Source organism: Delphinapterus leucas, chromosome 19, assembly GCF_059928025.1.
Source record: "Delphinapterus leucas isolate spDelLeu-1000000601 "Yukka" chromosome 19, BTC_Dleu_Yukka2, whole genome shotgun sequence".
Lineage (NCBI taxonomy): Eukaryota > Metazoa > Chordata > Mammalia > Artiodactyla > Monodontidae > Delphinapterus > Delphinapterus leucas.
The window spans coordinates 7,078,733-7,105,915 of NC_143147.1; the positions used below are offsets into that span (position 1 = coordinate 7,078,733).

General features: G+C 60.5%; 1 protein-coding gene across 13 annotated transcripts in view; it reads right to left on the reverse strand.

Moving 5' to 3' along the window:
* Positions 1–52: 52 nt before the first annotated feature.
* PEMT (phosphatidylethanolamine N-methyltransferase) overlaps positions 53–27,183 on the reverse strand; it is a 47,163-nt gene continuing 20,032 nt past the window's right edge. For 3 of the 13 annotated variants that reach the window (XM_022560950.3, XM_022560946.3, XM_022560952.3), the window contains exons 3-9: positions 11,783–11,875; positions 9,451–9,566; positions 5,287–5,432; positions 3,916–4,120; positions 3,450–3,561; positions 617–691; positions 53–313 (exon numbers count right to left, since the gene is read on the reverse strand). In XM_022560950.3, the coding sequence (XP_022416658.3) occupies positions 299–313; positions 617–691; positions 3,450–3,561; positions 3,916–4,120; positions 5,287–5,432; positions 9,451–9,566; positions 11,783–11,875 (762 nt within the window). In that variant the 3' untranslated portion in view covers positions 53–298. Of the gene's footprint in view, positions 314–616; positions 692–3,449; positions 3,562–3,893; positions 4,121–4,603; positions 4,758–5,286; positions 5,433–9,450; positions 9,567–11,782; positions 11,962–22,420; positions 23,016–27,183 lie in introns of those variants that run through there. The other 10 variants (XM_022560961.3, XM_022560964.3, XM_022560948.3 and 7 more) reach the window with 10 other exon arrangements.

Consider the following 27,183-nt stretch of genomic DNA (forward strand, 5'->3'; position numbering starts at 1 on the left):
AGACCCCAGCCTGCCCCTCCCTGGCCTGGACAGACAGAGACCAAGGGGGGGCTGGGGTCAGGCGCCTTTATTGGTCAGGATGTGGTGGGTGGCAGGGCAGGGGGCTCTGGGGCCACACGGTGCCTTCCAGGCCCCCAAGCCACGTTTCCAAGGCACTGGACGGCCCAGGCCAGGCACCGCTCTCCCCCTCCCCTCGAGGGGCGTGTGCTCGGGGCAAGCCCGAGGTGGGGACCCCCACGGAGTGGCCGCGGTCCGTCAGCTCCTCTTGTGGGCCTGGGAGGCTTTCTGCCGGTAGATCTCAGCGGTGAAGGGCCTGCGGGGGTGGGAGAGAGGCTTGCTCAGCTGGCGTCGAGGTTGACGCTGCCACCCAGGCCCCCCACCCGGCGTCGACAGGGTGAGGGGTCCGTGTGGGAGCAGGAGGGTCCAGCACCACCTGCCCGGCACCCGGGCCACCCTGTGCCCGCTCTCAGCTGCTCATCTGCCACCCTGACGGTGACTCGGCGTGGCCAGCTGCCCAGGCCCCAGGAAAGGCCTTGGAGGGAGAGGGAGAGGCAGGGCTGGTGCAGGTGACGCGGACGGTACACGGCAGCCCCGGCCCGAGACGGCGCCTACTCACTCCTCGTACAGGATGGCGACCGTGTAGGTGAGCGCCACCACCGTGGTCAGCAGCAGGCCGGCGGGGCTGGCGTGCCTGCGGGGAAATGTGGGTCAGGGGCAGGCCCGGGTCCAGCCTTCTCTTGGACCGGGGTTCCACGGTCCGGGCCCTGACCCGGGGAATAGCTCGCCACTGCCCGTCCAGGCCTGGCTCCCTGTCCACAGGCCTCCAGCTCCAGTCAGGAGCTCAGAACAGTGATGTGGGGAGGACGGAATGGCTGGCCTCCCCAAATCACTTGAGTGGTCAGCGTGTCTTCTGCACAGGAGGCTGTCCCGGGGCAAAAAACGCTCTCCTTGCCCACCAGAGGTGACGTTCTCAGCCTGTTTTCTAGAAATGGGTCCAGGGCCGCCAGAGCCAGGCGGAGCGTCCCTTGGGCCCCTTCACGGGCTCTCTCCTGGTGACTGCTGTGGGGGCTGGGCCCCTGCATAGACAGTCGGGGAGGAGAGAGGTGGGTGAGCTGGCTGGTGGAGCCCAGGAGCCAGAGGAGAACGTGAGCCCCAGGCCAGGGGCCCCGAGGCACAGGGGCTGGAAGACACACGAATACCCTTTGGGGACCCTCTGCCCTGCCCACTCCCCTCCCGCTGGGACATCACACTGTCCATCTGGGGGCTCCAGCAACAGTGAAGGGTAAGTGTCCCCTACGAAACCGCCAACTCCCGTTCCATGGGCTCCATTCAAATCAAGCTTGAGAGGCGGACTGGGCCACTTGGCCCTCGGCACTGCCACGTGGAGATGCCAAGGCCACAGATGCTTTGGGGCTGAAATGAGATCTGCCCTCCTGAGGCTCTGCTCACTGGCCCTGGTGCTGTTTCCTGAGTGGGCAGGGCTTCCCCCGCACAGCCAGGCAGCCCAGGTGCTGGGGAGGGGCAGGCTGGACCCCCCCAGGGGACCTCAGGGCCAGGGCTCTGTGGCCACTGTATCCCTAAGGCTGACGGCCCCTGCCTGGGAAGCCGAGTTAACTAGGCTCTACGGAGGCGAGGGTCGGGGCAGCCGGTGCCTGGTCAACCCCGACATGGGCCCTTCTCCGTTCCGTCCACGTGAAGTTTCCCACCTTCCAGGACCTGTCGCACCTAACAGCCTATGTGGAGGTGACCATCCCACACTGCACATGAGGAAACTGAGGTCCACAGTGACCCACGTGCCAGAGCCCAGGCCTGGCCCCGAGCCTGGGGCAGGTGGGGTTGGTCCCAGGGACCCGGCTGTGCATACTGGGGCGGGGGCGTCTCACTCGGCTGACAGGCCCAGAGAGAGAAGGCCCAGTTCCTGGTGCCCCCAGAATCCCGCTGCTCTGGGCCTTCTGGGGCTCCCACACACCTGGTTGCTTGGGTACCCGGAAGGCCCATCCGTGGGGCCGCAGGTCGGGGACAGATGGGCTGCGGAAGGCCTGGGGCAGCCCTGTTGGGTCAGCGTCTGGCGCCCCGGGTAATGGCTTGTCTCTAATGAGCTCTCAGACAGAGGGCTCCATCCCCAGCACAGCCGAGGCCCCCTCCTCATCACCGCATGGCTGCTGTCCTCCTGAGGGGTCTGTGGGAGCCTGGCCCCCCTAGGATCCCTCACATGTTCCTGAGAGCCTGGCCTGACAGCCCTGAGGCGGCAGCGACCTCTCACTTCTGGGTGCCAGGCACTGTTGGGGCACAGAGAGGACCCACTGTGTGGCTGAGCACAGAGAAAGGACGAGAGAGAGAGAGAGAGAGAGAGAGAGAGAGAGAGAGAGTGTGTGTGTGTGTGTGTGTGTGTGTGTGTGTGTGTGTGTTGGGGGCATGTGGTCAGGGAGGACTTCCTGGAGGAGGGGACATCTCCAGTTGGGTTTGGAAAGACCCAAGTGGGAGGGAACATTGGGTGTGCTAGCAGGGCAGGCTGCAGGGGGACCTGCATGGGGTTCACCCTGCCAGTCTCATGTGGGAGATGCTCTGGGGAGTGGGTAAGTCAGGAATGTGAAGCCTGCCCCACTGGATCCCACTGCCTGAGTCCAGGTGAAAGGGGCCAGGCTGAAGGTAGGTGGGCAGGGTCTGAAGTGGGGCTGGGGTTGGGGGGTGTCCCGCAGACCCACACATGCCCCTCTAGCTCCTCGTCACTCAAAGCCCAGTGATTGGATCCCGGGCCACCCCCGAAGGTGGGGCTGGGAGGGGACGTCTCGCTCGCTCCAGGCCTTCCACCATTGATTCATTCCTTTGGGTCCTGTTGTCCTTCCGGTCTCTGGGAGCACTGGTAACCTTCTAGGTAAGTGGTTTTCAAGCAGAACACTTTCTACAAAAACAACTTTCTATGGAAGAAGTCCTCATCCAGAAAATGGACAAATCGGAGCTGCTCTGGGGGGCAAGCGGCGTGATGCCCTGTGCCAGCCTCCTTGACGGCGGGCCGCTTGCTGGCACCCACAGCCGGCGACGCAGACGGAGGTCGGCATGGGGCCTCATCCGCAGGACGCGGATCCCTGCAGCCTGGCCGTGGGCAGGGAGCCTCCCAGCCCAAACGTTCCAGCACCGAGTCAGCAGCCTGCAGGCCCCGGGCCAAGAACAGCTTTTACAATTTTAATTGTTTTAAAAAATCAAAAGAATATTTTGTGACTCGTGAAAATTACGTGAAATTCTAATTTCAGTGTCCATGAACAAGGCAGTGGGGCCCCCAGCCACGGCCATTCCTTCACCTGCCTGCAGCCCGGGGACCCCCCACTCTTGTAATAGGGAGTTTACCGACCCCTGTTCTAGGAAGGGGACCCTGACCAGTGCCCTGGGCTCCACGGTGGCACGAGAGCTGACCCATCGCCCAGGTGGCACAGAGGGAGCCCGGGACTTACATGATGGCCCAGCCCAGGTAGTTGGCTGTGCTGCCCCAGTACATGGGGTTGTCCAGGACGCTGAACGGGAACGTGGTCACTCTGGTCTCCTTCAGGATCCCGAAGTAGTCGCCTGTACACAGGGTGGGCAGGACGGGGGGGGCGGTCACATCCTGGCCACCCCATCCCAGACGAAGGGGCCTGGGGTCCCCAGGGGCCGAGGCACTGAGTCTCCACGCCCACCTGCTCCTGCCTCTGTGCCTTTGCACACGCCGTTCCCCCTGCCTGGGGTGCCTATTGCCCGTTCCCTGCACACCTCTCCTCTGCCATCTCCCTCAGCTCACATCCCCTCCTGCAGACCCTTACCCCCACACTGTCCAAGGCAGGCCTGCCTGCTATTCACCGTCTCTGCCTCCATCTCCGCCCTCCGCCCCCCGCCAGGCTGCCCCCCACCCCGGGCCCCACCAGCCGGCCTGGAGCCGCTCACAGGGGAGCGTGTGGCCGCCCCGAGAAGCCTCCCCTAGAGGCATGAGACACAGGCACAGTGTCCGGCGCAGCACTGCTCACTAAGGGCCCCTCTCCCCGACGTCCCTTGAGCTCCAGGCACAAGCAGGGCAGGAGGAGTGGCAGCGGCGTCATCGCTGTCTGGGGACAGAGGGCTCGGGGCCGGGGAGCCGCGGGAACCTTTCTTCCTGGTGGCACAGAGACCAGCTTTGGGGTGACTCACGGAGGGAAGCGGCTGCCATGCCCTACATCCCAGAGTCTGTGGGCCCCTTGAGTTTCCACACTGTTTCTCCGCGGCAGCAGCTGGCATCTGGGCCCTTCCCCCTCCCTCCTCCAGACCCTGCGCTGCCCCCGCCTGCCGCCCTCTGCTGTGGGGCTGCTCACCCCGGCCCTCCTGACCTGAGGTGACAGCACCACCCTTCCCTCCCCCTCCACGAGGCCCACACCGTGGTCCCCCCCTCCTCCCTGCCCCCTATCCCGGCTCCGCCCCACCGGTCGCCTCCTCGTTGCTGGGAGACCACGCCTGTGGCCCCCTCCTCCCCGGGAGTGACACCTCAGTCCCCTGCATGGCTCTCGGGACACGTGCGACGTGGCCCCCAGCTGGCCTTCCACTCTGGCCCCACTAGCCCTTGCACACCAGCCACCCTGCCCTCCCGCCCGCGGCCCTGCACCTGCACACCCTCCTCTAGCACCGGGCTCCCTCCAGCTGCTGCCAGGTCCTCGCCCAAGTGCTGGTCCCCAGAGGACGACAAGTCTCATTTGCCTTCCGAGGGTCTTCTGTGGGACCCCTGCTGCAGCCCGCAGAGCCCCAGGCCGCCCCAGGCACTGCAGGGAATGGAGGCCAAGACTCCACAGCTGGCTGGGGCGAGGGGAGGAGGACCCAGGAGCCCCTGACCAGGCCGTCAGAGCCGGGTCACCCCCCTGTGCCCCGTGTGCCCGGAGGACGCTCTCTGCGGCAGTGGCCCCCTCCCCTTCCCCCAGTCCCGGGGCTGCCCTGGCCCCTGCAGCCCCCACCCCGCCCCCGGGCTGCTCCCCTTCCCGAGCTTCCAAGCTGCTGGGAGTTGACGTCAGGAGGACATCCAGCCAGGCCAGCACTGGGCTCCCAGCCCCAAAGCACTGGAGCCACAGGCAGTGGGGAAAGCAGAAGGCGCAGCGCCCCCCATGTGTTGCCAGCTCCGGCTCGCAGCCCGCACACAGCGAACAGAAATCCCGCCCTTCCTGGCGGCCAAGCAGCTGGATGGGGTTTGAGAGCCCGGCCTCCCAAGCGGAGCAGAGCAGACCAAGGCCTGGAGGAGCAAAGGCGGCCTGGAGCTGGTGGTAGCCGGGCCCCGGCCCCCCGCCCTGGGGGTCTTACCTAGGAAGGTCCCCGTGAAGCCCAGAGCCAGGAAACTGGAAAGGACAAACACGCCGCCCACTCCCAGGAGTGCCAGGCCCATGCGGTAGGCCAAGGGGTTGTCCAGGCTCTGCATCCTGGGTTGGCTCAGCATGGCCTGCGTGAAGCTGCGGGGCAGGGGACGGGAGAGACAGGTCACTGCTGTGCAGAGGGGCCACCCTGCCCCTCCCGCCCCCAGCCCCTGGGGCCCCCAGAGTAGCCGGGCCAGGAGTGTCGAACTCGGGGCAAGGCGGGTGCCGAAAGCGAGTGAAGTGGGCTGCTGGGGGGCCGCCCGAACGACATTCAGCCCGTGAGAACAGCGGCGCCTCCTGCCCCGAGCGCCTCCCTGGCCCCAGCCCGCGCCAGGCAGAAGGGGTCCCAGTATGTGCTCAGTAGCCAGAGGAAAAGCAGCCCCCTCCCCTCGCCTCCCCTCCCCGCAAAGGAAGAAGGGGGGCAGGGAGAGAGGGAGAAGCATCTGTTTGAACAGCAAACAGGACGCCGTGGGCAGAGGCCTGCATGGTGACCTGTCAAACAGTGGCACACATGTGTCAGGGCACACCTGGCCACCGGTCACGCTGCCCACACCCCCTTCTCTCCACCCACCCCTCCTGCTGCCTGGGCTCAGGGTCACCCTGCAGCTCCAGGCTGAGCCGCTGGGATCGGCTCAGGGCCGCGCACACGCAGTGTTGTGCTAGATGGCCGAGCCGTGCCCCCCTCCCCACCCCCAGCTCCGAGAGACCAGCAGCCTCCACCCCCTCCCCCTCTCCTGTCTGCAGGCAGTGGAGTGGGAGGGGCCGGGCGTGGGCAGCAGGTGGGCCCTGGCCCAGCAGAGCCCACCTGCAGGCCCCTGGCTCCTTGGCCACCAGAGTGCTAGGGACCACGCGACAGAGCGAGTGTGCGTGAGTGGGATGGGGGAGGCGCTCAGGCCTCCACGCGGATGACCCACTTCCGCTCAGCCCCCACCCAGGCTGACCCCCGACCCCCAAACCTAGGGCAGCGAGGCATGCCGGGCCCCCTCTGGCCATCGCTAGGCCGCCTGCAGCCTGGTGCACCCACGGCCCCAAGTTCTAGTGGGGGGCACCGCACGGCGACCCGATGGAAGTGCCGTGGGCTCGGGCAGAAGAGTGGCACTGGGTTCAGACAGACCTGGGTGCCCCAGGCTCAGTTTTCACCCCTGTGATGGTGACACTGGGAGGTATGTGACCCGCTGGGCTCTGCCCACAGAGCTCAGGGACAGCTGGAGGGATAGGGGAGCGAACTGAGGGTGACACCGTGAGATGAATGAAGCAGGACAGGCACGCTGGGCGGGGCCACAGCTGTGATCCCACGGAGGAGACGCAGTTTCTTTTGGGGTTTTCTGCGCTGGGGGTGTGAGTGGAGAGGCTCACCCATGTCTCTAGTTCTGCTTTTAAAACCTGGACTGAGCTTTTGGTCACCAGTGTGACAAACCTGTCTGCATTCTGCTCCCCAGAAACCCCGGAACATGGGTGGAGGTGGGGAGGGGTGTCCCACTTGGTGCCCATTTCTATCCGCAGCCGATAAGCCCAGGGAACCCCAGCCGCTCAGGGACGTGGCCGCGACACCGTCTCGGGCTCGGGGCCCTAAGCTCCCCGTTCTTCAACCCACACCAAGCGAAACTGTCCACGAGAGTAGCATCTGACAGGCTCCCTTGTGTTTTCTAACACACATTAAAATAAGCATACAACCACAAAATCAAAAAAAGTGTTCACATGGGTAACATTTTCCACCTGTGAAAAGTCACGTGGCATTTAGGGCTCCGATGCTGTACTGATTCTGCACATTCGACCAACACGTCGCCTCTCCAGAGTTCCCCAAGCCCGCCACAGCCAAGCCAGGGTCTGAGGGGAAAGGAAGGGCGAGGAGCCCAGGCTGGCAACCCTGCTCTGCGCGACCCCACAGCCCCTCCCCTGGAGGGTGGGCTGCCCTGTGAACACCAGGGGTGCCGGTACCTGGTGGTGCGAGGCCGGGGCATTTCACCGAAAATGTTACCCTGGGGCCCTTTCAGAGAGGCTTTGGAGGTCAGAGAGACTCTCCCGCTGGCCTGGAGGAAGGCGCCCGCCCTGCTGTGGGGAGGGCACAGGCTCCAGAATGAGAGCCTCGGTCCTGCAGCCACAGGAGCTGAGTCCTGTCCCCCGCCCATGAACCTGGGGGAGGCCCCACCCGATCTCTATGTGCTCCCCCTGCACCGGCTGCCCGGCCTGCTGTGCAGTGAGCTGTTCCCGTCTGTCTGCCCCATTCACTGCTCCTTCGTGCGGCCACTCAGCCATCAGGCCTGTCCTGACCGTGTCCTTGGGCAGCTCCAGCTGGACCCTGATGCAGCAACGGCTGGCGCCCAGGCGGCCACAGGGACAGAGCCACCCATGCTGACGCCCCGCCGGTGCGCCAGCCCACACGCAGGGACCTGCCTTCAGGCAGCGAGCACACAGGTGTGGGGGGAGGCTTGCTCCCCCCAGCACAGCCCGGCTCCTGTCCGCTGCGCCTCAGCCCGTGACTGACGGACACCCATTCACATGGTGAGGTCCTGAGCATCACAAAACTATACCTTAAGATGGCTGAAAACACACACACACACACACACACACACACACACACACACACACACACACACACACACACACACACACACACACCCTGCAGGAACCACATAAAGTGACTGGTGAAGGGTGCCAGGGAAGGGGGCAGGACTCCCACAGAGCCCCTCCGCAGAGCCCCAGCCAGACCACCCAGACCTGTCAGCAGGGGGCAACCGGGAGGAGGACCCGAGAGGGGAGAAGAGGAAACAGGCCTGTGGGGGGCGGGGGGGGGGCGTCCTTTCTCTCCCCCCAGATTCCCTGGGTGGCCAGCTCAGCCAGACACCAGGCCTGGCCAGCACTGACACAGGGGCCTGGACGGTGGGGAGGGCGCTGGACCTGGGGTCACTTCCTCCCAGGCCTCCTAAGGGCCCAGGACACAAGAAGAAACAGGAAGAACAGGAAAAGGCCGTCGGCCCTCGGGGCTTGGCCCTCAGGGTACAGAAGCAGGACGGACAGGGAGAGGGGCTCGTCTAAAGCCACCTGCCTCTGCCGAGCGCTGGCAAAGGGAGGGCTTGGGTCGGGGCCCCAGGGGGCCCCCTTCAGCCCTTGGGCCGCCGGGCTCTCCATCGCCTCACCCTCTGCCCCTCTGCTGCCCCGGCCCCCACCCCCGGCTGCCCACCTGGGCGCAGCCCACCTGCAGGGCGGGAGGGACTGTCAGCCTCCACCCCCCAGAAACAGCAGCTGGGGCTGGCCCAGGGTTCTGGGCTACCAGGTACCAGGCTGAAGAGAGCCCAATTGGGGTTTTCTCTTTACATCTTGGACTCAGGAAGCCAAGAACGCAGAAGTCTAGAACTGGAAACAGCACGTTCTGTTCGGGGAAAGGCAGCAGGTCCTGCATCCTGAACAGACTGATGTTTCGGGAGCTCTAGATGCCTCCTCGGTGACTGCCAGGAAGAAAGCGGCCGGCGGGGATGGAATGTGCCCACTCGGGCACTCACACGTTCGCTCACCTGTTCATTCATTCATTCACTCATTCAGAAGGGCCAGAGTGTCTGCAAAGGCTCGTTAGGGAAGAAAACAGGAAAATAAAAAAAATCAATCGAGCCGAAGGGTAGCACCTGGGCTGGCCTGCAGCCCAGGTGGGGCCGTTTGGGTCTCCTCTCCCCCCAGGCTGAGTTTCTAGAGAGTAACTGGGGGAGGAAGGCCGGGGTGCAGCACAAACACACCAGCAGCCAAGCCCGTGGGAGAGTTTCAGGAGCCGACACAGAGCCCGCCCGGCTGTCCTCTTCCCCAGCCCCCGAGGCCACTGCTCGCTGCCCTCCGTGCGGGCACCTCTCAGCCAGCAGAGCCGGGCGGGCGAGGGTAGCCCAGCTCAGAGCAGCCCCTGCACAGTGAAAGCCAACAGTCCATCCGTTCGCTCCCTGGTCGTCATCCGTTTGCGCCCCCCGCCCCCCAACAGCTCGCGGCTCCTGTTTTCCTTCCACGTCCCGGGTGCCGCCTGACCCCCGCACGAGCCTTCCCGGGCGGCTGGGACTCTCGTGGAGGGGACGGGGTTCCGTGCGGTCGGGCTGCCCCTCCCGCAGGCGCGCAGGGTGGGGGGCGGGGGCCTTACCAGTGGGAGCGCAGCACGTTGAGAAGCAGGATGGCGCCGCCCAGGGTGCAGCAGGCCAGGTGGGGGGACCCGAAGGCCCCGCTCAGCTTTCGGGTCTTATGTTCCCATCTCGCGACCTACGCAGCGGAGAGAGAAGCAGCCTGCGCGTGAGGCCTGCGCGGAGGGTCACGGTGCAGGGCGGGAGCGGGGTGGAGGGTTCAGGAGGAGGGGGGATGGGGGGATGCGCCTGGCAGCCGGGGGTTCTCAGCCCAGCCCCGTGGGGCATCCACCCTGCGAGTCCTGTACGGACGGACCACAAGGTGCTCCCGGAAGCAGCCTCTCCCGGCAAACACGACAAACACGGGGGCAGGGGCGGCCCTGAGCCCGCGCGGCCCGCTGCCGCCCTGGCTTCCTCTGCCCACGGCCTGGCACACACTCGGGTCGCCCACTGCATGACACAGGGGACCGCGGAGGGCAGGGAGCCTGCGGACGTGGCCCAGCGCCACCATCCGCGGGGCGCTCCCCCCGGGTCCTGGGCCCTCAGCCCTACCCCCCAGTGCGCCGCCAAAAACAGACTTTCCAGCTTTTAACTTTTAGCCACAGAAGCCTGCCTTTATTTTTTCAAGCTCGTCACGCCTGAAATCTCGACCTTCAGCAGCCGACAGCGGAGCCAAGTTGAGGGCGGCCCCTCAGCTCCCTCCCGCCTCTGCCGTCTCCACGGCTGCCTGCCTGTCCCTGTGGCACGAAAGCCAGCCGGGCCAACTTGCTCAAAGTCGGGGGGGCGTCTGGGTGGTCGGCCTTCAGGACAGGAACCTGCACACGTTTCCTTCTGGGGCCCCTGGGGGACAGTCCCCTCCAAAGCAGCTGGACCAAAGGGGACCCACCGAGGGGTGAAGGGAGGTCCTTGCAGGGTGACTGTCCGTCGGGAAAGTGGACGCAAGCGTCCTTGGCCGGAGGAAGCAGCCTGCTTTCACACATGGACCCGAGACTCAAGCCACAAGCGTGGACGGGACGTCCAGGCAGAGTGAGCTGGGAGGGGCGCTGACGTCCCAAGAAGCGAGGGATGTCAACACCAACAATAAAAATCACAACCGTCGATTCAGCACCTGACGATTTAAGTGCTTTTACCTGCGCTCACTTAACACTCAAAACAAGCCTGGGCCGATAGCACTGATGAACATGGATGCAAAAATCCTCAACAAAATACTAGCAGACAGAATCCAGCAGCACATTATAAGGATCATACACCAGGATCAAGTGGGGTTTATCCCAGGGATGGAAGGATTCTTCAATATACGCAAATCAATCAATGTGATACACCATATTAACAGACTGAAGGAGAAAAACCGTATGATCACCTCAACAGATGCAGAAAAAGCTTTCGACAAAATTCAACACCCTCCAGAAAGTAGGCATAGAGGGGACCTACCTCCACATAATAAAGGCCATATATCACCAACCCACAGCCAACATCGTTCTCAATGGTGAAAAACAATAGCTGATTCACTTTGTTATAAAGCAGAAACGAACACACCGGGACTTCCCTGGTGGCGCAGTGGTTGAGAATCCACCTGCCAATGCAGGGGACACAGGTTCGAGCCCTGGTCCGGGAAGATCCCACATGCTGTGGAGCAACTGAGCCCGTGCGCCCCAGAGCCTGCGAGCCACAACTACCGAAGCCCGCGGGCCTAGAGCCCATGCTCCGCGACAAGAGAAGCCAACGCGATGAGAAGCCCACGCACCGCAATGAAGAGCAGCCCCTGCCCGCCGCAACTAGAGAAAGTCCGCGCACAGCAGCAAAGACCCAACGCAGCCAAACATAAATAAATAAATAAATTTATTAAAAAAAAAAAAAAGAAACTAACACACCGTTGTAAAGCAATTATACTCCAATAAAGATGTTAAGAAAAAGAAACAAACAAGCCTGGGGTGGGTGGGATGAGGTCCGTTTACATGTCGGGAAGATGGGGCCCCTCAGAAGTGACTGGGGTGGGGGGGGTCAATCAGCCACAAAGAGGAGCACCCGAGCGACCCCGAGACTCCGGGCCTAGGGTCCCTTCTATCTGAAGGGGCCCAGTTGTCCTTCAAACATGCTGTCTTTGTCACAAAACCTTGTTCCTGGTATGGGATTTCAAGATGCAGCTTTAAAGGCCACTGATTTTTCCTCCCAACTGACGAGCTAACGCTTTCAAAAGGACACTGAAATGGGTGGGAAACCGCGTAGTACCACGTCCTCACCCCTCCTGCAGGCCCGGTGCGGGAGCACAAGCCCCGGGGGCCAGACCCAGAGCCCCCGCGTTTGTCGGTGCAGGCATGTTCCGCGCTCTCCCCCCACCCCGAACCGGCCACCCACCGAACGGGGCACGTGGACGAAGTGTGGTCCATCCAGAGGACGGCTGTCATCGGCTTCATGCAGAGCAGGAGGAGTCTCCATCCTCGCAAAGGCCTGGAGGGCAGAGCCCACCACGGTGACGAGTCAGAGCCGCAGCGGCTGGGCTGGGGGTCTGACTAGGAAGGGGCAGGAGAGGACGTCTGGGGAAGGAAGGGTTAGGGTCTTGATCAGGGCGGTGGTGACACAGGCGTATACATTTGTCAAGACTCAAACTACATTAGAATGTGTTTACTTTATTGTATACACACTCTAGCTCAATAGAGCTGATTATTGAACATCCCGTCCCTGCAGAATCTGAGCTCTAGGGACAGATGAGAACGGCCACCCATGTCACCCACCCAGGCAGACTCTTCTGCTCACAACACGCCGGGTCCGGCCCCTGAAGGAGGGGCCTCTCCCCTGTATCCAAGGGGGCCGTGACTGGCTGCACCCCAGCCCAGAGCCCTGGGCAGCGGAGGGGGCCGAGCTTCAGCCGAGCGAACCGGGCGCTGGGACCTCCAGACTCCGAGCTGGGCCCCCCGCTGTTCTGCGGACGGTGGAGTGTCTTTCCACCAAAGGCCCTTTGGGGACCGCTCTGCCGGCTCTGGCCTCCCAGATGGCCCCCCAACGCCTGCTCCTTCACCTGGGAAATGGCGGGGTCATAACTGCACTTTCTGAGCAACCCAGAGACAAAAGGTGGGAGAGGGAGGAGGGGAAACAGCGAATCCGATTCGCCAACAGCTGTCTGCCTCCCGGCTGGCCAGCCTTAGGTCGTTATTTCAAGGCAATCAGTAAAGCAGCAGCCAGGAGCCTTGCTGGGTCCGAGGTTAATGTCCCGCCTGGCCTTTCTCGGGGCCCAGCTGCACACTTCATCGGATTAGGGGCCCGGAAGCAGGCAGTGGAGCTGAGCACAGGGGACTGGCCACCACGGGCTGGGCCGTGAGACGATGCAGGTCATCACCCCGGGGGCCGAGTGACTGGCGCGAAGCGGGATGACCAGACGCTCTGCTGTCACCCTCCTGACTTGGCGTGGCTTCTAGGTTGCCAGGACCCCAAAATGGAGATGCCCTGGCCCAGCCCCTGGCCCTACCCCACACTCACGTTCCCTCTCCCTAGGGCTGCCAGAGAAACACAGGCCCCCGGGTGAACCTGGATCTCATATAAAGAACAAATAATTGAGTACAAGTTGCCCCAAATGTAGCTCCCATTTGTTGTCTCCCTGAAATCAAGCGAACTGAGCTGGTTCTGCGTTTGCCACCTTGGGCCACCTTGCCCGCGCCCCGGGCAGGGTCACCAGTTCACCTCTGTAACGGGTAGGCCTCTTGCCCAAAATGTTGATTTTTTTTTTTTTTTTCAAACCTCTCCCACAGAATCGGGGCCAGGGAGGAGGCTGCCGGGGCAGGAGGGGACTGGGATGGATGGAAATCGGGGGAATTTGTCCCTGACCGCCAGCCGCCAGCTGTACATTCCGTCCACCGAGTCAGCAGGGAAATGCAACAAACGGGCCAGTGACTCCTTATCCACCTCCCAGTGTGCGGGGAAGACCCAGCGGGCGACGGATGGCCACACGCCAGCACCAGCGCCTCGTCCGGGTGGAGGGCCCCTCCCCCAGGGGCCCTGATTCCAAGAGCAGCCCCTGTGTCTTGGTCCCCTCCGGGTCCCACTCGGCCACACTGATGGTGCTGGGTCTGCCTGTAAAGGAGGTGGCTCTGTTCCCCCCCCGGCAGCCTGGGGCCCGCGTCCTGGGGCTCAGAGGGCGTAAGGCATAGCCCAGAGGTGTTTTGGTCAAACCCATAGCATTTAAAAATATCTGTCCATCAACAGACGAACAGATAAAGAAGATGTGGTACGTATATGCAATGGAATATTACTCAGCCATGAAAAAGAACGCAATTGGGTCATTTGTAGAGACGTGGATGGACCTAGAGACTGTCATACAGAGTGATGTAAGTAAGTCAGGAAGAGAAAAATATTGTATATTAACGCATATATGTGGAATCTGAAGAAACTGGTACAGATGATCTTATTTGCAGGGCAGAAACAGAGACACAAACGTAGAGAACAAACGTATGGACACCAAGGCGGGGAGGAGGGGTGGGATGAATTGGGAGACTGGGATTGACATATGTACACTATGGATGCTACGTGAGAACCTGCTGCATAGCATGGGGAACTCAGTGCTCTGTGGTGACCTAAATGGGAAGGAAATCCAAAAAAAGGGGCTATATGTAAACGTGTAGCTGATTCACTTTGCTGTACGGCATAAATTAACACCACATGGTGAAGCAATTACACTCCAATAAAAATAAATAAATAATAAAAAATAGAAAGCATTTGACCCAACAATTCAACATCACTTAGAACTTCCACATTAAAACCCAGGCATCTGGGGCTTCCCTGGTGGCGCAGTGGTTAAGAACCCGCCTGCCAGTGCAGGGGACACGGGTTCGAGCCCTGGTCCGGGAAGATCCCACATGCCGCGGAGCAACGAAGCCCGCGTGCCACAACTACTGAGCCCGCGCGCCTAGAGCCCGTGCTCTGCAACAAGAGAGGCCACTGCAATGAGAAGCCCGCAAACAGCAACGAAGACCCAATGCAGCCAAAAATAAATACATTAATTAAAAAACAAAAACCCAGGCATCCAATTTGAGGTGAAAAATCTGGACACTGAGGCTATGGGGGCTTCCACCCTGCACGGCAACCCCGGCCGCAGCCATGCCCGGGGTGGGAGCAGGCATCCCATGTGGGGTCGGGTTCCTGCAGGCTCATGCGGGGGGGCGGCAGGGAGACAACAGCCGCATGCCCGCCGGATGGGCAGCCCCGTTAACTGCAAAGCCGACTCGCCAGCGTCCACAGGGAAGGAGAAAAAACACGTTCCCAAGACACGCGAGGCGTTTGAGCTAGGAGCCACCAGCTTCGCAGGGCGCTGTGTCCCAACACTCAGAGGCCTGCTGGGTTTGAGGCCCAGGGATCAGAGTGTTGACGGGTAACGTCATTGACTCAGGACCTGGAACTCCTGTGTGTGAGCCAGGGGGGGTCGCCGCGGGCTCAGCAGGCCTGGACCCTGGCCAGTTGTCACAGACTGTGTGCCCATGGGCCGTGTCCTCTGCCTGAAACACCAGTGGTACCGACCACAGACAGTCACAGGGACCGCATGCTCGCCCAGGGCCAGGTAATAGTGTGTCCCCTGGGACACCCTCACACAGGGAGGCTGACAGCCCAGTGGCACCTGTTAGAACCAGGACCCGCCAAGCATCCCGCACTGTCCGAGCATCTCACTGGGGACACAGTGAGCGTGGGTGACAGCAACTGAAACGATGGGGCATGGGGGTGAGGCCACAAGGACAGAGGTGGACTCTGGGGGGTCTTTTCAGAGCCTGTGGTCCACAGAGCAGAGTCTCCAGCGCTGGAAGCATGAGAAGTCCTCCCTCTCGATCCACCCACCCACCCACCAAGCGCCCATGTAGCCATACGTCCAGCTCTTACTGGGGGCCCTACTACAGGCCTGATGTTGTGCTGGAGTATTCTCTTGAAAAGAAAATGGGGAAAAAACACAGGAAGTAAGTGCTTGCTTTGATTGGTACATGTAATTTAACAGTGATAACTCAAAGCCCAGATGGGTCCACAGGACAAAAGCCAGGGCAGCAGGAGGAACCTGTGCCCAGAGCACCTCTACAGCGCGGCGGGGGGGGGCTGCTCTGGACGGCCCCCAGCCTCTCAGACGCCCCAGGTGTCCTCAAAGTGAGGCCCCATGTGAAGTGAGGCAGCGGCCCTCACGCTCCTTAAAGGACTGACTGCTGGGCGGGGACCCAGCGCCCGGAGGACGGCAGGTGGGCTGGGTGCCGGGTCCCGGGTTCGCCCACGAGCTCCTCTGCCTACCAGCCGTGTGACCCGGGGGCGTCGCAGCCCCTCTCTCTGCCTCAGTTTCCTGACCCGGAAGAGGGAGCCAAGCAGCGACGTCGCACCTCGTAGCGCTGCTGTGAGAGTCCGGGAGTTGACGTGTGTCTGGAGGAGACTGCGGCACTGTCTGCCTCCTTCTGAGGGGACAAGCGGGGGCGGCAGGGGGCCGCCCACAGGTGAGGAAAGCCTGCTGCGCCCGCGTCCCGGGCGGTGAGGGCCGGCAGAACTGGGACCACGTGGGCACCCGTCTGCCAGAACCTCCCCCTGCAGCCCCCGAGGCCCTGAACCCGGCAGGAGGGAGGCCGGCCACCGTCTCGTCCGGGCTCTCCACCTGGGGGCCTGGGCGTGTTCCGGGGCTCAGTAAACATCCCCAAACGGAAGCAAAGGCCGAGTGCTTTTGCATTTGTAGCTTTTGCTGAGAAGGAGCCAGCGTTTCCCTGTGTTTTTCAAAGGGGCCCACAGCCCAGAAGCACGAACCACCTGTGCACCACCACCCCTCCCGCTTGGGTGGCGGTCCCCTCCCGCCAGACACACAGGTGCTCCAGCCTTCTCATCTTCTTCTTCCTGCCTGCGATGCACGCCACGAGCTGCCCTGGACCACCCAGCACAGCCAGAACCTCCCGCTCCCTGCACCTGGCTCCACCGTCAAATGACACCCCACCTCTGTCTGTGCTCAGTGTCATATCCGCACGCGATGCAGCCAACGGAGGGGGGCCCCTGTGAACGCTGATCTCCACGCGCGGGTGGACACGGGAACACACGACAGCTCAGCGGCCTCCCACCCAGCCTGCTGGGTGAGGGGCTTCCCTGCAGCGGGGCTCGGTGGGGCCCTCCCAGCTGGTTCCATCTAAAAGTGGGTGACGGCCTGGCCTGGAGGGACTGGGAAGGGTGGGAGCTGGGGGGCTCCACGAGAGGGAGTCCCAAGCTGCGCCCTGTCGCTCAGAGTGGCGTCCAAGAGCTTCCCCCAGCCGAACTGCCCCTTCACCACTGTCCATTAGCTCGCTCAGCCATCACCTGCTCACTGGACACCTTCCACCAGCTTGTCCAGGGAATACATCGATGCTGAGCTGCACGCAGTATTCCCCCAGCAGTGAATTCACATCTGGACTTGACTGCCTGGGAGACGGTCCCCAAATCCTACTGCCCACCCCAGACAACCTGAAAGGTTCCCGACACGGCATGACGGAGTTGAAGCATCACCACCTGCAACTCCTCAATGAGGACCCAGGAAACTCTATCATCAGGGACAGGGCGGAGAACCTGGCCGTGAGGGTCAGGCTGACCTCCTGAACCCACTGGTTAGTCTCAGTGTCATGCAAAGTGGCGCTTCCCGACGGGCTGGGACAGGTAGCGTGACGTGGAACGTCAGGACATGGCACTTGGCAGGGCAAATAGTCAAATATTGGCGATTTCACATGCTTCAACCGAACACGCAGCACGTTTACGCAGAGTTCTTTATAACTATCACGTTCAGGAAATATAGAGGAACACGTTAAAAAGCATCACAAAGATATAATCGCCCAAACTCAGAAAATTCTACTGGACAAGTGATTCAGTTTCCTCCATAAGTAAATGACATGGAAAGAAGGGGTGGGACACTGGTCTGGGTAAAAAGGGCTCGGGAATCACATCGACTGAATGCAACGTGTAGACCTTATTCAGATCCGGATTCAAACACACCAACTGGAACAAGATACTTTTGAGACAATTGGGGAAAATTGAACATGGGCTGAGTACTGAATGGTATTAAGTCATTACTGCTGTCCTTTCCACTTCCAGCTAAGATGGATGGAGCTTAGCATCTCACCTGAAACAACCAAAAACAGACAAATATACAAGGGCTTTCCAGACACCAGACATGAAGGAATGAAGGACGCTGATTTAAACCTAACCCCATCAATAACATTAAATGCTAATGGCCAAACATCTCAATTTAAAGGCAGAGAGTGTCAAGACTTCCCTGGCGGTCCAGTGGTTAAGGCTCTGCACTTCCACTTCAGGGGGCTCAGGGCTGATCCCTGGTCGGGGAAGTTCCACATGCCATGGGGTTCAGACAGAAAAAAAAAAAAAGAAAGAAAAAGAAAAAGCAGAGACTGTCAGATTGGATAAAAAAACAAGATCCAACTGCATGCTGGCCCCACAAAATACACTTTGCTTATAAAGATACAAACCAGATCAACGTAACAGGCTGGCACAAGAGACATCCTGCTAACACTGGTCAAAAGGAGAGTGAGTGGTTACATTGATTGCACACAAAGTAGCTTTCAGAGCAAACATTATTACTGGGATAAAGAAGATCGTTTCATGATTATCCAAGAGGACATAACAACCCGAAACATCCATGCACCCGATGCCTGAGCTTGTGGTCCATGAAGTAAAACTGATAAATCTGCACAACAGAAATAGTTATTTCAATACCCCTCTCTCCATATTGATAGAACAAGTAAGGATATAGATTCGAATACTATCAACGAACTTGGTCTACTGACGTTTATAGAAGACTTCACTCAACAACAGGAGAGGGACTTCCCTGGTGGCGCGGTGGTTAAGAATCCGCCTGCCAATGCAGGGGACACGGGTTCGAACCCTGGTCTGGGAAGATCCCACATGCCGTGGAGCAACTAAGCCCGTGTGCCACAACCACTGAGCCTGCGCTCTAGAGCCCGCGAGCCACAACTACTGAGCCCGCGTGCCGCAACTACTAAAGCCCACACGCCTAGAGCCCGTGCTCCGCAGCAAGAGAAGCCACCGCAGTGAGAAGCCCGCGCACCACAACGAAGAGTAGCCCCTGCTCGCCGCAACTAGAGAAAGCCTGGGCGCAGCATCGAAGACCCAATGCAGCCAAAAAAAAATTAACTAATTAAAAAAAAACGGTAGAAATCAGTTTCAAGTGCGCACAGGACATTTACCAAGATAGACCACGTGCCGGGAAATAAAACTAGTCCCAGTAAGTTCAAAGAATTATACATCACACAAAGTGTGTTCTCTGACCACAATGGAGTTAATTAGAAATTAATAACAGCAAGGTCGCTGAAAAAAATCCCCAAACATCTAGAGACTAAGTAACACATTTCTAAAAAAAAAAAGCAACTCACGGGAAAAGGAAGAAATGGAAAGGGAAACTAGAAGGATTTTGACTTGAACAAAAATGAAAGCACAACATACCAGCGCCTGTGGGATGCTGCTGCTTGAGAGGGTTTATGGCACTGAACACCCACAAGAGAGAAAGAAGGAAGGTCTCCAATCACTGGTCTCAACTCCCACGAGAAACTAGAGAAAGAAGAGAAAATGAAACCCATGTAAGTAGAGGAAAGTTTGAAGTGGGAATCAATGATAGAAAATAGAAAAACACTAGAGAAAAAAAATCAATGAAACCATGAGATGGTTCTCTGAAAAGATGAATAAAACCTCTATTCAGACTGATCTGAATAGAGATCAAGGAAAAAAGACACAAAGGCAAAAAAAGGAATATGTGAACAACTTATACCAATGAACTGGATCAAAGCTCACTCAGGAAAAGAAGCAGAGGGCGTGACCAGCACGCACTATACCCATCAACATATTTTAACATATAGTCAAAAACCTTCACAAGAAAAAGTTCCAGGTCCAGACGGCTTCACTGGTGAATGCTGCCACACATTTAAGGAAGGGATAATACCAATTATGTAAAAATTCTTCCCAAAAACTGAAGAGGAAGGAACACTCTCCAATTCATTCAATGAGGCCAGCATTAGCTGATACCAAAACATTGCAAGAAAACTAGAGAAAAATACCCCTCCTGAACAAAATGCAAAAATTCTAGACAAAATGTTAGCAAATTAGCAAACGGAATCCAACAACATACTAAAAGGATAATATATCATGACCGAGTGAGATTTATACCAGGAACAAAAAGTTGGTTTAACGTTTGAAAACCAGTCAATGTAATTCACCACATAAACAAAGTAAGAAAAAACACTACAATCGCCTTAATAGACATGAACATTTGACAAGAATCCAACATACACTCCTGACAGAAACTCAGCACATGAGGAGTAGCGGGAAACGCCCTCGTCCTAACAAAAGGCATCTGTGAAAACCCTACAGCTGGCATCACCCCGGATGCTCCCTTAGACCAGAAAGAAGGCATCATGTCAAGTGAGATGTGACACATGGTCACCTACATAAACGCTGAGGAACCTGACAAATAACGCCGGACTGGCACCCCAAAACCTGTGAAGCTTCACCAAGAATTTAAAAAAAGACCTCAATAAACGGAGAGATACAGAGTGTCCGTGGGTCCGGAAACTCAGTATTATGAAGATATCAATTCTCCTTGATTGGTCTACAGATTCAACGCAAACCCAATCAAAACCCCAACAGGCTTTTTGCTGCAAATCGACAACCTGGATCTAAAATTCTCATGAAAATGCAAAGGACCTAGAATAGGCAAAACAACTGAAAAAGGACAAAGGGAGGCCAAGTCGACAGATTTTGAACCGCATCATAAAGCCACTGTGACCAGGACTGGGGTGCTGGTGCCAAAGTGGACAAACAGACCATCGGAACAGGACAGGGAGTCCAGAAATAGACCCACGTGTGTAAGGTCGACCGATCTGTGATGAAGTATAAAGGTCATTAATTCAGGGGGCAGGGGACAACGGCACTGGGTGTCGTGCGCAGAACTCAGACCACGTACAAAAATTAACACAAGTGGGTTATAAATCTAAACATAAAAACTGAAGCTACAAAATTTTTAGAGGAAAACAAACTAGAAAATCTGTATGACCTCGAGTCACGCAGTGATTTCTTAGATACACCGCGGAGATGTGATGAATGGTCGGGTTCCGGCTGACGGCTGGAGAGCTGGGCTGTTGTCGCTCTCCCCGGGGGGCGGGGAGCAGCCCCCAGCGCCCACACCAGCTGCCCTCCACCTGCACAAATGCCCGCCAGGCCCCCTCAGCCCTCCGGCGCGGCCTGCGGCATCCCCTGCCACCTCCTCGGCCTCCCTTCACCCACGAGACCGAGTCACAAGACCCCCTCCTGCTCCTGAGCCCTGGGTCCCCTGCGTCTCCTCGCCCCTGCTGACACCCCCAAGAGGACAGATCCCATCCGGGCAGGTCCCCAGGCCCCTTCTGCCCAGGGCGACCAAGGTCACCTCATGAGGGCAGGACACAACTGCCCCGCTGCGCCGACCCCCCAAAGGATCACTGTTGTGATGTCTATTGCTCACACTCTGCCCCGTGGCCACCTCCCCCGTCCCTGATGTTTGCCTCTGGGGGAAGGAAAGGGACCCGGAGGCTCTGCCCCCGTGGAGCCCGCCAGCCTCGGACGGGCCAGCCCTGGACCGGGCAGGCGGGGGACAGACGGCTGGTCCAGATCCTGGCTCTGCAGCGGGGCCTCGGGCCAGGCACTACTCAGGACGTGGCAGGGCTGGCGAGGGTCCCCGCCGCCACCCGGCCTCTGGGCGGCTCTGGGCGCCTTTGTTGACTCGGAAGGTGGTCACAGCTGTGACTCGGGTGGGACCTCGTCTTGGGGTCCAACCTGCCAACACAGGTAGTCCGGGAAAGAGGCCTGGGAGCTCTCAGCCAGCAAATCCATCAGGGGGGACGGCTCGGCTGTGAGGACCGCTCCCCACCCACCCCACCCCCGGGCAGCCCATCCGGTCTTAGCTGCTTTCCCTGTGCCTGCGACGGGGCAGTGCAGGAGGACGCCGGAGGGACCCCACCCATGCACATCTGGAGGAAGCAGGGAAGCTGCCCAGCCCCGCCACAAGAAAGCCCATCACCCCCTCAATAGGCCATGCGGCGGCCACGTGGCCCGAGAGCCCCAGGCTGGGGCAGGGGGCACCCGTGGACCCAGCGACACAGTCCTTAAGCAGACCAAATACCTGTCTTTTCAGTTTTACATAATAAATATACTAACAGGGCAGGGAGAGTTGAGTCTTTTTTCTTTTTTTGTGGTACGCGCGGGCTTCTCACTGTTGTGGCCTCTCCCGTTAAGGAGCACAGGCTCCGGACGCGCAGGCTCAGTGGCCATGGCTCACGGGCCCAGCCGCTCCGCGGCATGTAGGGATCTTCCCGGACCGGGGCACGAAACCCGTGTCCCCTGCATCGGCAGGCGAACTCTCAACCACTGCGCCACCAGGGAAGCCCGAAAATTGATTCTTTATTGAAAGATCCGCTCGCTCGGGGATTCATCTAAATGTGCTGGTTTTCCCCCTACACTTACAATGTTTGACTTACGCACAGCTCTTTAGGGTCTTTTTAAAATTTTAAATGAAACAAGGCCCACCTGTAGGAAGCCACTGGGAAAATAACCGTGGAGTGAGTGGCTCTTCAACTACTAACCAAATACAGTACAAAACCTGGTCTGCCTTATTTGGTCAATATTTACATGGACTTCAGCCTCGGAAAGAAAATTGGGCCGTGCTGGCGCTCAGTTGGGGAGCTGTCTAGATACGCGGGCTCGATAGGCAGCTGGGCCCCCTCTGGCATCACAGGCGGGCGGGTGGGACACGCCACCAAGACCAGTGCCAACGCCAGTGTCGGCACTGCACCTGCACCTGCGGCCAGATGGCTGTTTTTCTTTTTTTCTGAGCGAAGAGTAGTTTATTTTAGAAGGCGAGACTATTTTCGGTCAGCTTTAGAGGTAAACGTAAAATTCTGTTAGACACAGGACACTTCCCGTCGCCCTGGAAAGCTCCCCGCGCCCCCGAGCCCCCGCCCCACGGCCCCTGACCTGGTTTCTGCCCCGTCCAGCCTTCTCCAGCGCGTGTGGCCACCAGACCGTCCAGGGAGCTGTGCGTGGATGGCCCATCGCTGGCTCGCGCACCCCAGCTGGGGGCCCTGCGTCACGAGCTCTGCTGGTGTCAGCAGAGCTGCTCCCAGGATTGTGTGTACGCACGTCTGCTGGGCTGAGGGAAGCGAGCCTTCAGCGGTCCCTGTGCCCACCCAGCCCGTGCTGTGCGACCCCAGGAGGGTGGGCTGGGAAGACTGACCGGGCAATGGCAGGGGACCCTCGGGGGGGGGACCTCCCACAGTGCACAGCCCGAGGCCCAGGTGGGGGCAGGACGTGGAGCCGACAGCCAGAGCGAGGAGCCAAGGCCTGGGGCACAGAGATCCCTTCCTAAGCCCGGACAGACACACAGGAAGGAAGGGGGAGGAGTCACGAGACACAGGAAGGAAACGGGGAGGAGTCACGAGACACAGGAAGGAAGGGGGAGGAGTCACGAGACACAAGAAAGAAGTGGGGAGGAGTCACGAGACACAGGAAGGAAATGGGAAGGAGTCACGAGACACAGGAAGGAAGGGGGAGGAGTCACGAGACAGGAAGGAAGGGGGAGGAGTCCCGGGCAGGGAGGGCGGGAGGGTTGGGGGTGGGGGGGCCTCTGCAAGAAGGCGGGCCTGAGCCCCTCTGCCCCAGACCGCTTTCATCTGGGAAGCAGGGAGCAGTGCGGAGCCCCCCTGTAGCCTCCGCGACACCCGCTGAGCCGGGTGGGTGAAGACGAGACGTCTGCCCCCTCTCGGCCCTGGGACCCCCAGGGGGCGGCAGCAGTGGGGTGTGGCGCCTGGTCCCCAGGTCCAGAGAGCAGACAGTGGTGGCATCTGTCAGGAGGCCACCCACTCGCTGGGCCTGAAAGGTCAGCCCCAGACCTGGGCTGCGTGGCGGGGGAGAAGGCAGATCAATATTTCTACAACCACATTCCAGGTGAAAACTGCAGTTCAGAGAGGGAAGGTAACCTGCCGCGATGCACAAAGGCAGGGCCGGGACTTGTCCGGGGGCTCTCCTTGTGAGCCCCCTGCCCAGAGAGGATGGGCATGTGCCGGAGGGCTAGTGAAGCTCCACCAGCCAATGTCACAATACTGATGCCGGAGCCCGAGGGTGCAGCTAATCCTCTTATCCTCCAGGGCAGGAACTGCGCTGAGGAAAGTGCTTTGCCTAATTGTGCTCCCTCACAGTTAATCCAGAAAAAGAGGCCCCGTCTGCATGGACTGGCGTGACACGGCCCGCGGGCCCCCGGCTCGGGACGGAGATCACCAGCTCCGTCCAAGGGTGCTCACCTCGCTGTGGCCCAGACCCCAGCTCACCTCCTGGTCAGGCGTCCGGAGCTGGGAGGGGCCCATCTCTTGGCCATCACCAGCCTCCCGGAGCGAGCTGGGCCACAGCAGGGACACGACCTGGCCAGGGCAGGGCATCGCGCTTTGGTGGGACTGTCTTTCGTGGAAGAAAGTTGCGTGTGGTCTGAACCTTTCCACCAGGACAGCACCCACTCGTGAACCTGTGTGGCATCCAGGTGTAAGCGGGGCTGAGCCGGGCCTGGGGGCCCTCCCTGCTGTGCAGTCACTAGGCCTGAGGCCACCGGGGCCACGATGCCGTCCCTTGGGGACGCTGCCCCGTCTAGGGGGACCTGACGCCAGGAGGGCTTGGGGACGCGGTGCTGCTCTCTCCAGCTGCCTTCCCGCACAGCCTGGCCTCCTCGCTGCCTCTAAACCTGTTCCTCAAACCCAGAGTGGTCCGCAGACCGGCAGCTTGGAAGCCTGTTAGAAATGCAGGCTCTCAGGACCTGCCCCAGACCTGCTGAGTCAGAATCTGCGCTTTAACCAGACACCCTAGGATGGCGAGGCAGCTGTGCTGCTCCAGGACACGGTGGGGACCCTGCAGCCGCTTGCTCCCGACGCAGCTCCCCCAAAGTTGGCTTCGGGCTCCTCTGTGCACACCCACGACCCTACTGCACACTCGACTCCTCGGGCGTGCTGGTGTGTGAGCCTCTTTCCCGTCTCCCCACCCACGGGATGACCCCTGGAAGGTGCTGTCCTAGAAGCAGCCACAGAAGGCATCACACACACACCCCTTGGGCCGTCTGGGGCTCAGAGTACAGCTGCAGGCAGACGGCAAAACCAAGCTCCTGCCTTCCTTGACCTCTCAGCTTGACGGGGCACGCAACTCTCTGGGGACCCTGGTGGCCGTCAGGTCCTTGTAACAACAGGCTTTGCGCCTCGGAGGAGAGAGCTCGCAGATGGAGCTCCTGCTTTGGCGAACCTCGGGAACGGCTTTCCCAGGAGAAGTCAGCACCTCTCATGATGGCTGGATGGGATCAGAGAACAGCACCTACTGTGTGCAGCGCCCACCCGGGGACCTTCTCAGTCCTCGCCGCCACCCACGAGGAAAGCACTTCAGTTTACACACAAGGGAACAGAGGCACAGAGAGGTTAAGTGACTCACTCAAAGCCACACAGCTGGGAAGTGGGAAAGCCCAGCCTTGAACCCAGAGCCTGTCTCTAGCCACTAAGCCCCTGGGCCTCCGGGCTGTTCCCCCTGCCCCCCACCCCGATCTGCTGGCACCAATCTCCAGACGGGCTGGACTCCAACAGCCCCGCCAGCCCCGACGCCCTGCACGGCTGGGCACGATGGCTCGGGGCCCAAGAGCCCTTTCCCACCGCACCAGGAGCTTCTGCCACGTGAAGCCTGGGCGGAGATGTGGGCAGTTTACGGCCCCCCCCACCCCCCCAACCTTCAGTGTTTCTGTCGGTGGAGCCAGAAACACTCGTAGGAGGGAGGGGAGGCCGCACTGGTGACAGAGGTGACGCTCCGGTGCCCCTTCCAGAGCTGCCACGGCCCCAGGCCCTTGGCCTCACCAGGCGTCTCCCAGTCCTGAGGGCCACCGGTGTCCCCAGCTGCCCCCGGGCGGCACGTCGCCGGATCCCCGACCAGGCCCCACCCCTCAGAGCCTGACCTCTCCTGGGCACGTCAGGCGGGCCGGCCGGGACCACCGACATGGAGCCCAGCCCTACGGGCCACCCCCGGGCAGCCCTGCTCCGTGCCGGCGTCCCAGGCCACCCAGCGGCCACAGGCCCCGCGTCCCTTCACGTCCATCTGCCTGGACGCCACAGCTTCCTGCACGCCCCAGCCATCCGGAGGGGCTGCCCACCGCCCTTCGCCTGCTGCTGGCCATGCTGAAGACCCTCCTCTGGCTGTCCCTCCCACCTTGTCCTGCATCCTGGGTCCAGGCCTCACCTCGTCCAGACCCCGGACCCCAGGGCTTGACGGCCTCCCCTGTCCCCGGGGCCGGGGGCGGGCGGCCAATGCCATGACTCACCCGCTCGTTCCAGAACACAGAACAAACCCTGCTCTTGCTTCCAAAGTTTGCTCACAATGTTCTCTCTCATGATAATGAGGTCGTGCTGAGGCAGGAAACGTCCTTAGCTTTGGGGATGCAACGACGCAGGGGCAGCAACCGTGCAGGATGTCCTGGGATCCGGGTGACAGCAGGCCCGTTCTCGTCACTGTTCCACATACTTAAAATTTGCAAATTAAAAAAACAGTTCCCTCTGCCCAGGAGCCTCCCGTCCTCGGGGGTCTCCACTCTGTCCCCTCCATCCCCTGGGCCACATGCCGTCTTCCGAGTCCCGGAGTCTTTTCTGGAGGCTCCCCCCTCCTCAAGCAGCCTGGGAACCCCAGGGAGGGGCCTCTTCCTCTCCGAGCCTCCCGGGCGTCCTGCGCTCGGACACTGGCCAAACCCCCGACCTGCTAAGCGCCCACGTCCACAGCCGCCTCCGCGTGGGCGGTGGGCGGGGGCAGGCAAAGCCGTCGCTCATGGGGAAAGAGGGGAGCGACAGCGTCAGGGAGAGCGCGTCCCGCAGCCAAGGTGCGCCAGGAACCTGCAGGGCGCCATCCCGCCCCAGCCCGGCAGCCCAGAACCCACTGTACGCACATTCAGATGGCCTGGGTGCCTCGCAGGAGCAGCGGGGCTTTCTGTGCAGAAGCAGATGGGGCCGTGCACACGCAGCCAGACTCCTGCTGAGTCTGCCGAGGACGCAAGCCTGCGGGGCTGCGAGTAGCAGCCTGGAGCGGCCCGTCCCACACACGACCCCGCCGGCCACCGCCTCTCGCCCAGGGACCAGCACAAAGATGCTGGGAGGCCAGTGCAGTCCAGGGAGGGGGCGACCCCACCGTTCACCCCAGGCGGGATGGGAATCAACAGGCACGCTTGTCACTCCAGGGGCTCAGCTAGTAAGAGGGGAAGAGGGGCTGCCATTCCAGGGGAGGGCTGACCCCGCCTGTGGCCCACGGCTTATGACCTGGAGGCCACCACCAAGTCCCAGCGAGCTCCTGATAATTGCTGAGCTTCTGTGCCGACAAACACGCTTGGTGTCCTCACAGCCGCTGAACTCAGCGCTGAGCTGGGATCATTCACTTTGCCGCATGCCGACCTGGGCCCTGTCCACTGGACTCCATTTGGTTTCCTCTCCTTTTAAAGGACAGAAACGAGGTGGCCAGGGGCTGGGCCTCTGCACAAGTCTACATGACCTTCAGGACTGAGCCCGGCGGCCCGCTGAGGCTGGGGGGCCGTGGTTTCTCCAGGACTGGAGCTGAGCACCCCCCTGCTCCAGGTGCTGGGGGCCAGGCACGGCCTCCTGGGGCAGAGGTTCAGGACAATTAGTCCAGCACCGAGGGGCACCCGGGGGAGGTATTTACAGAACAGCCGAGGCCAGGCCAGGCCA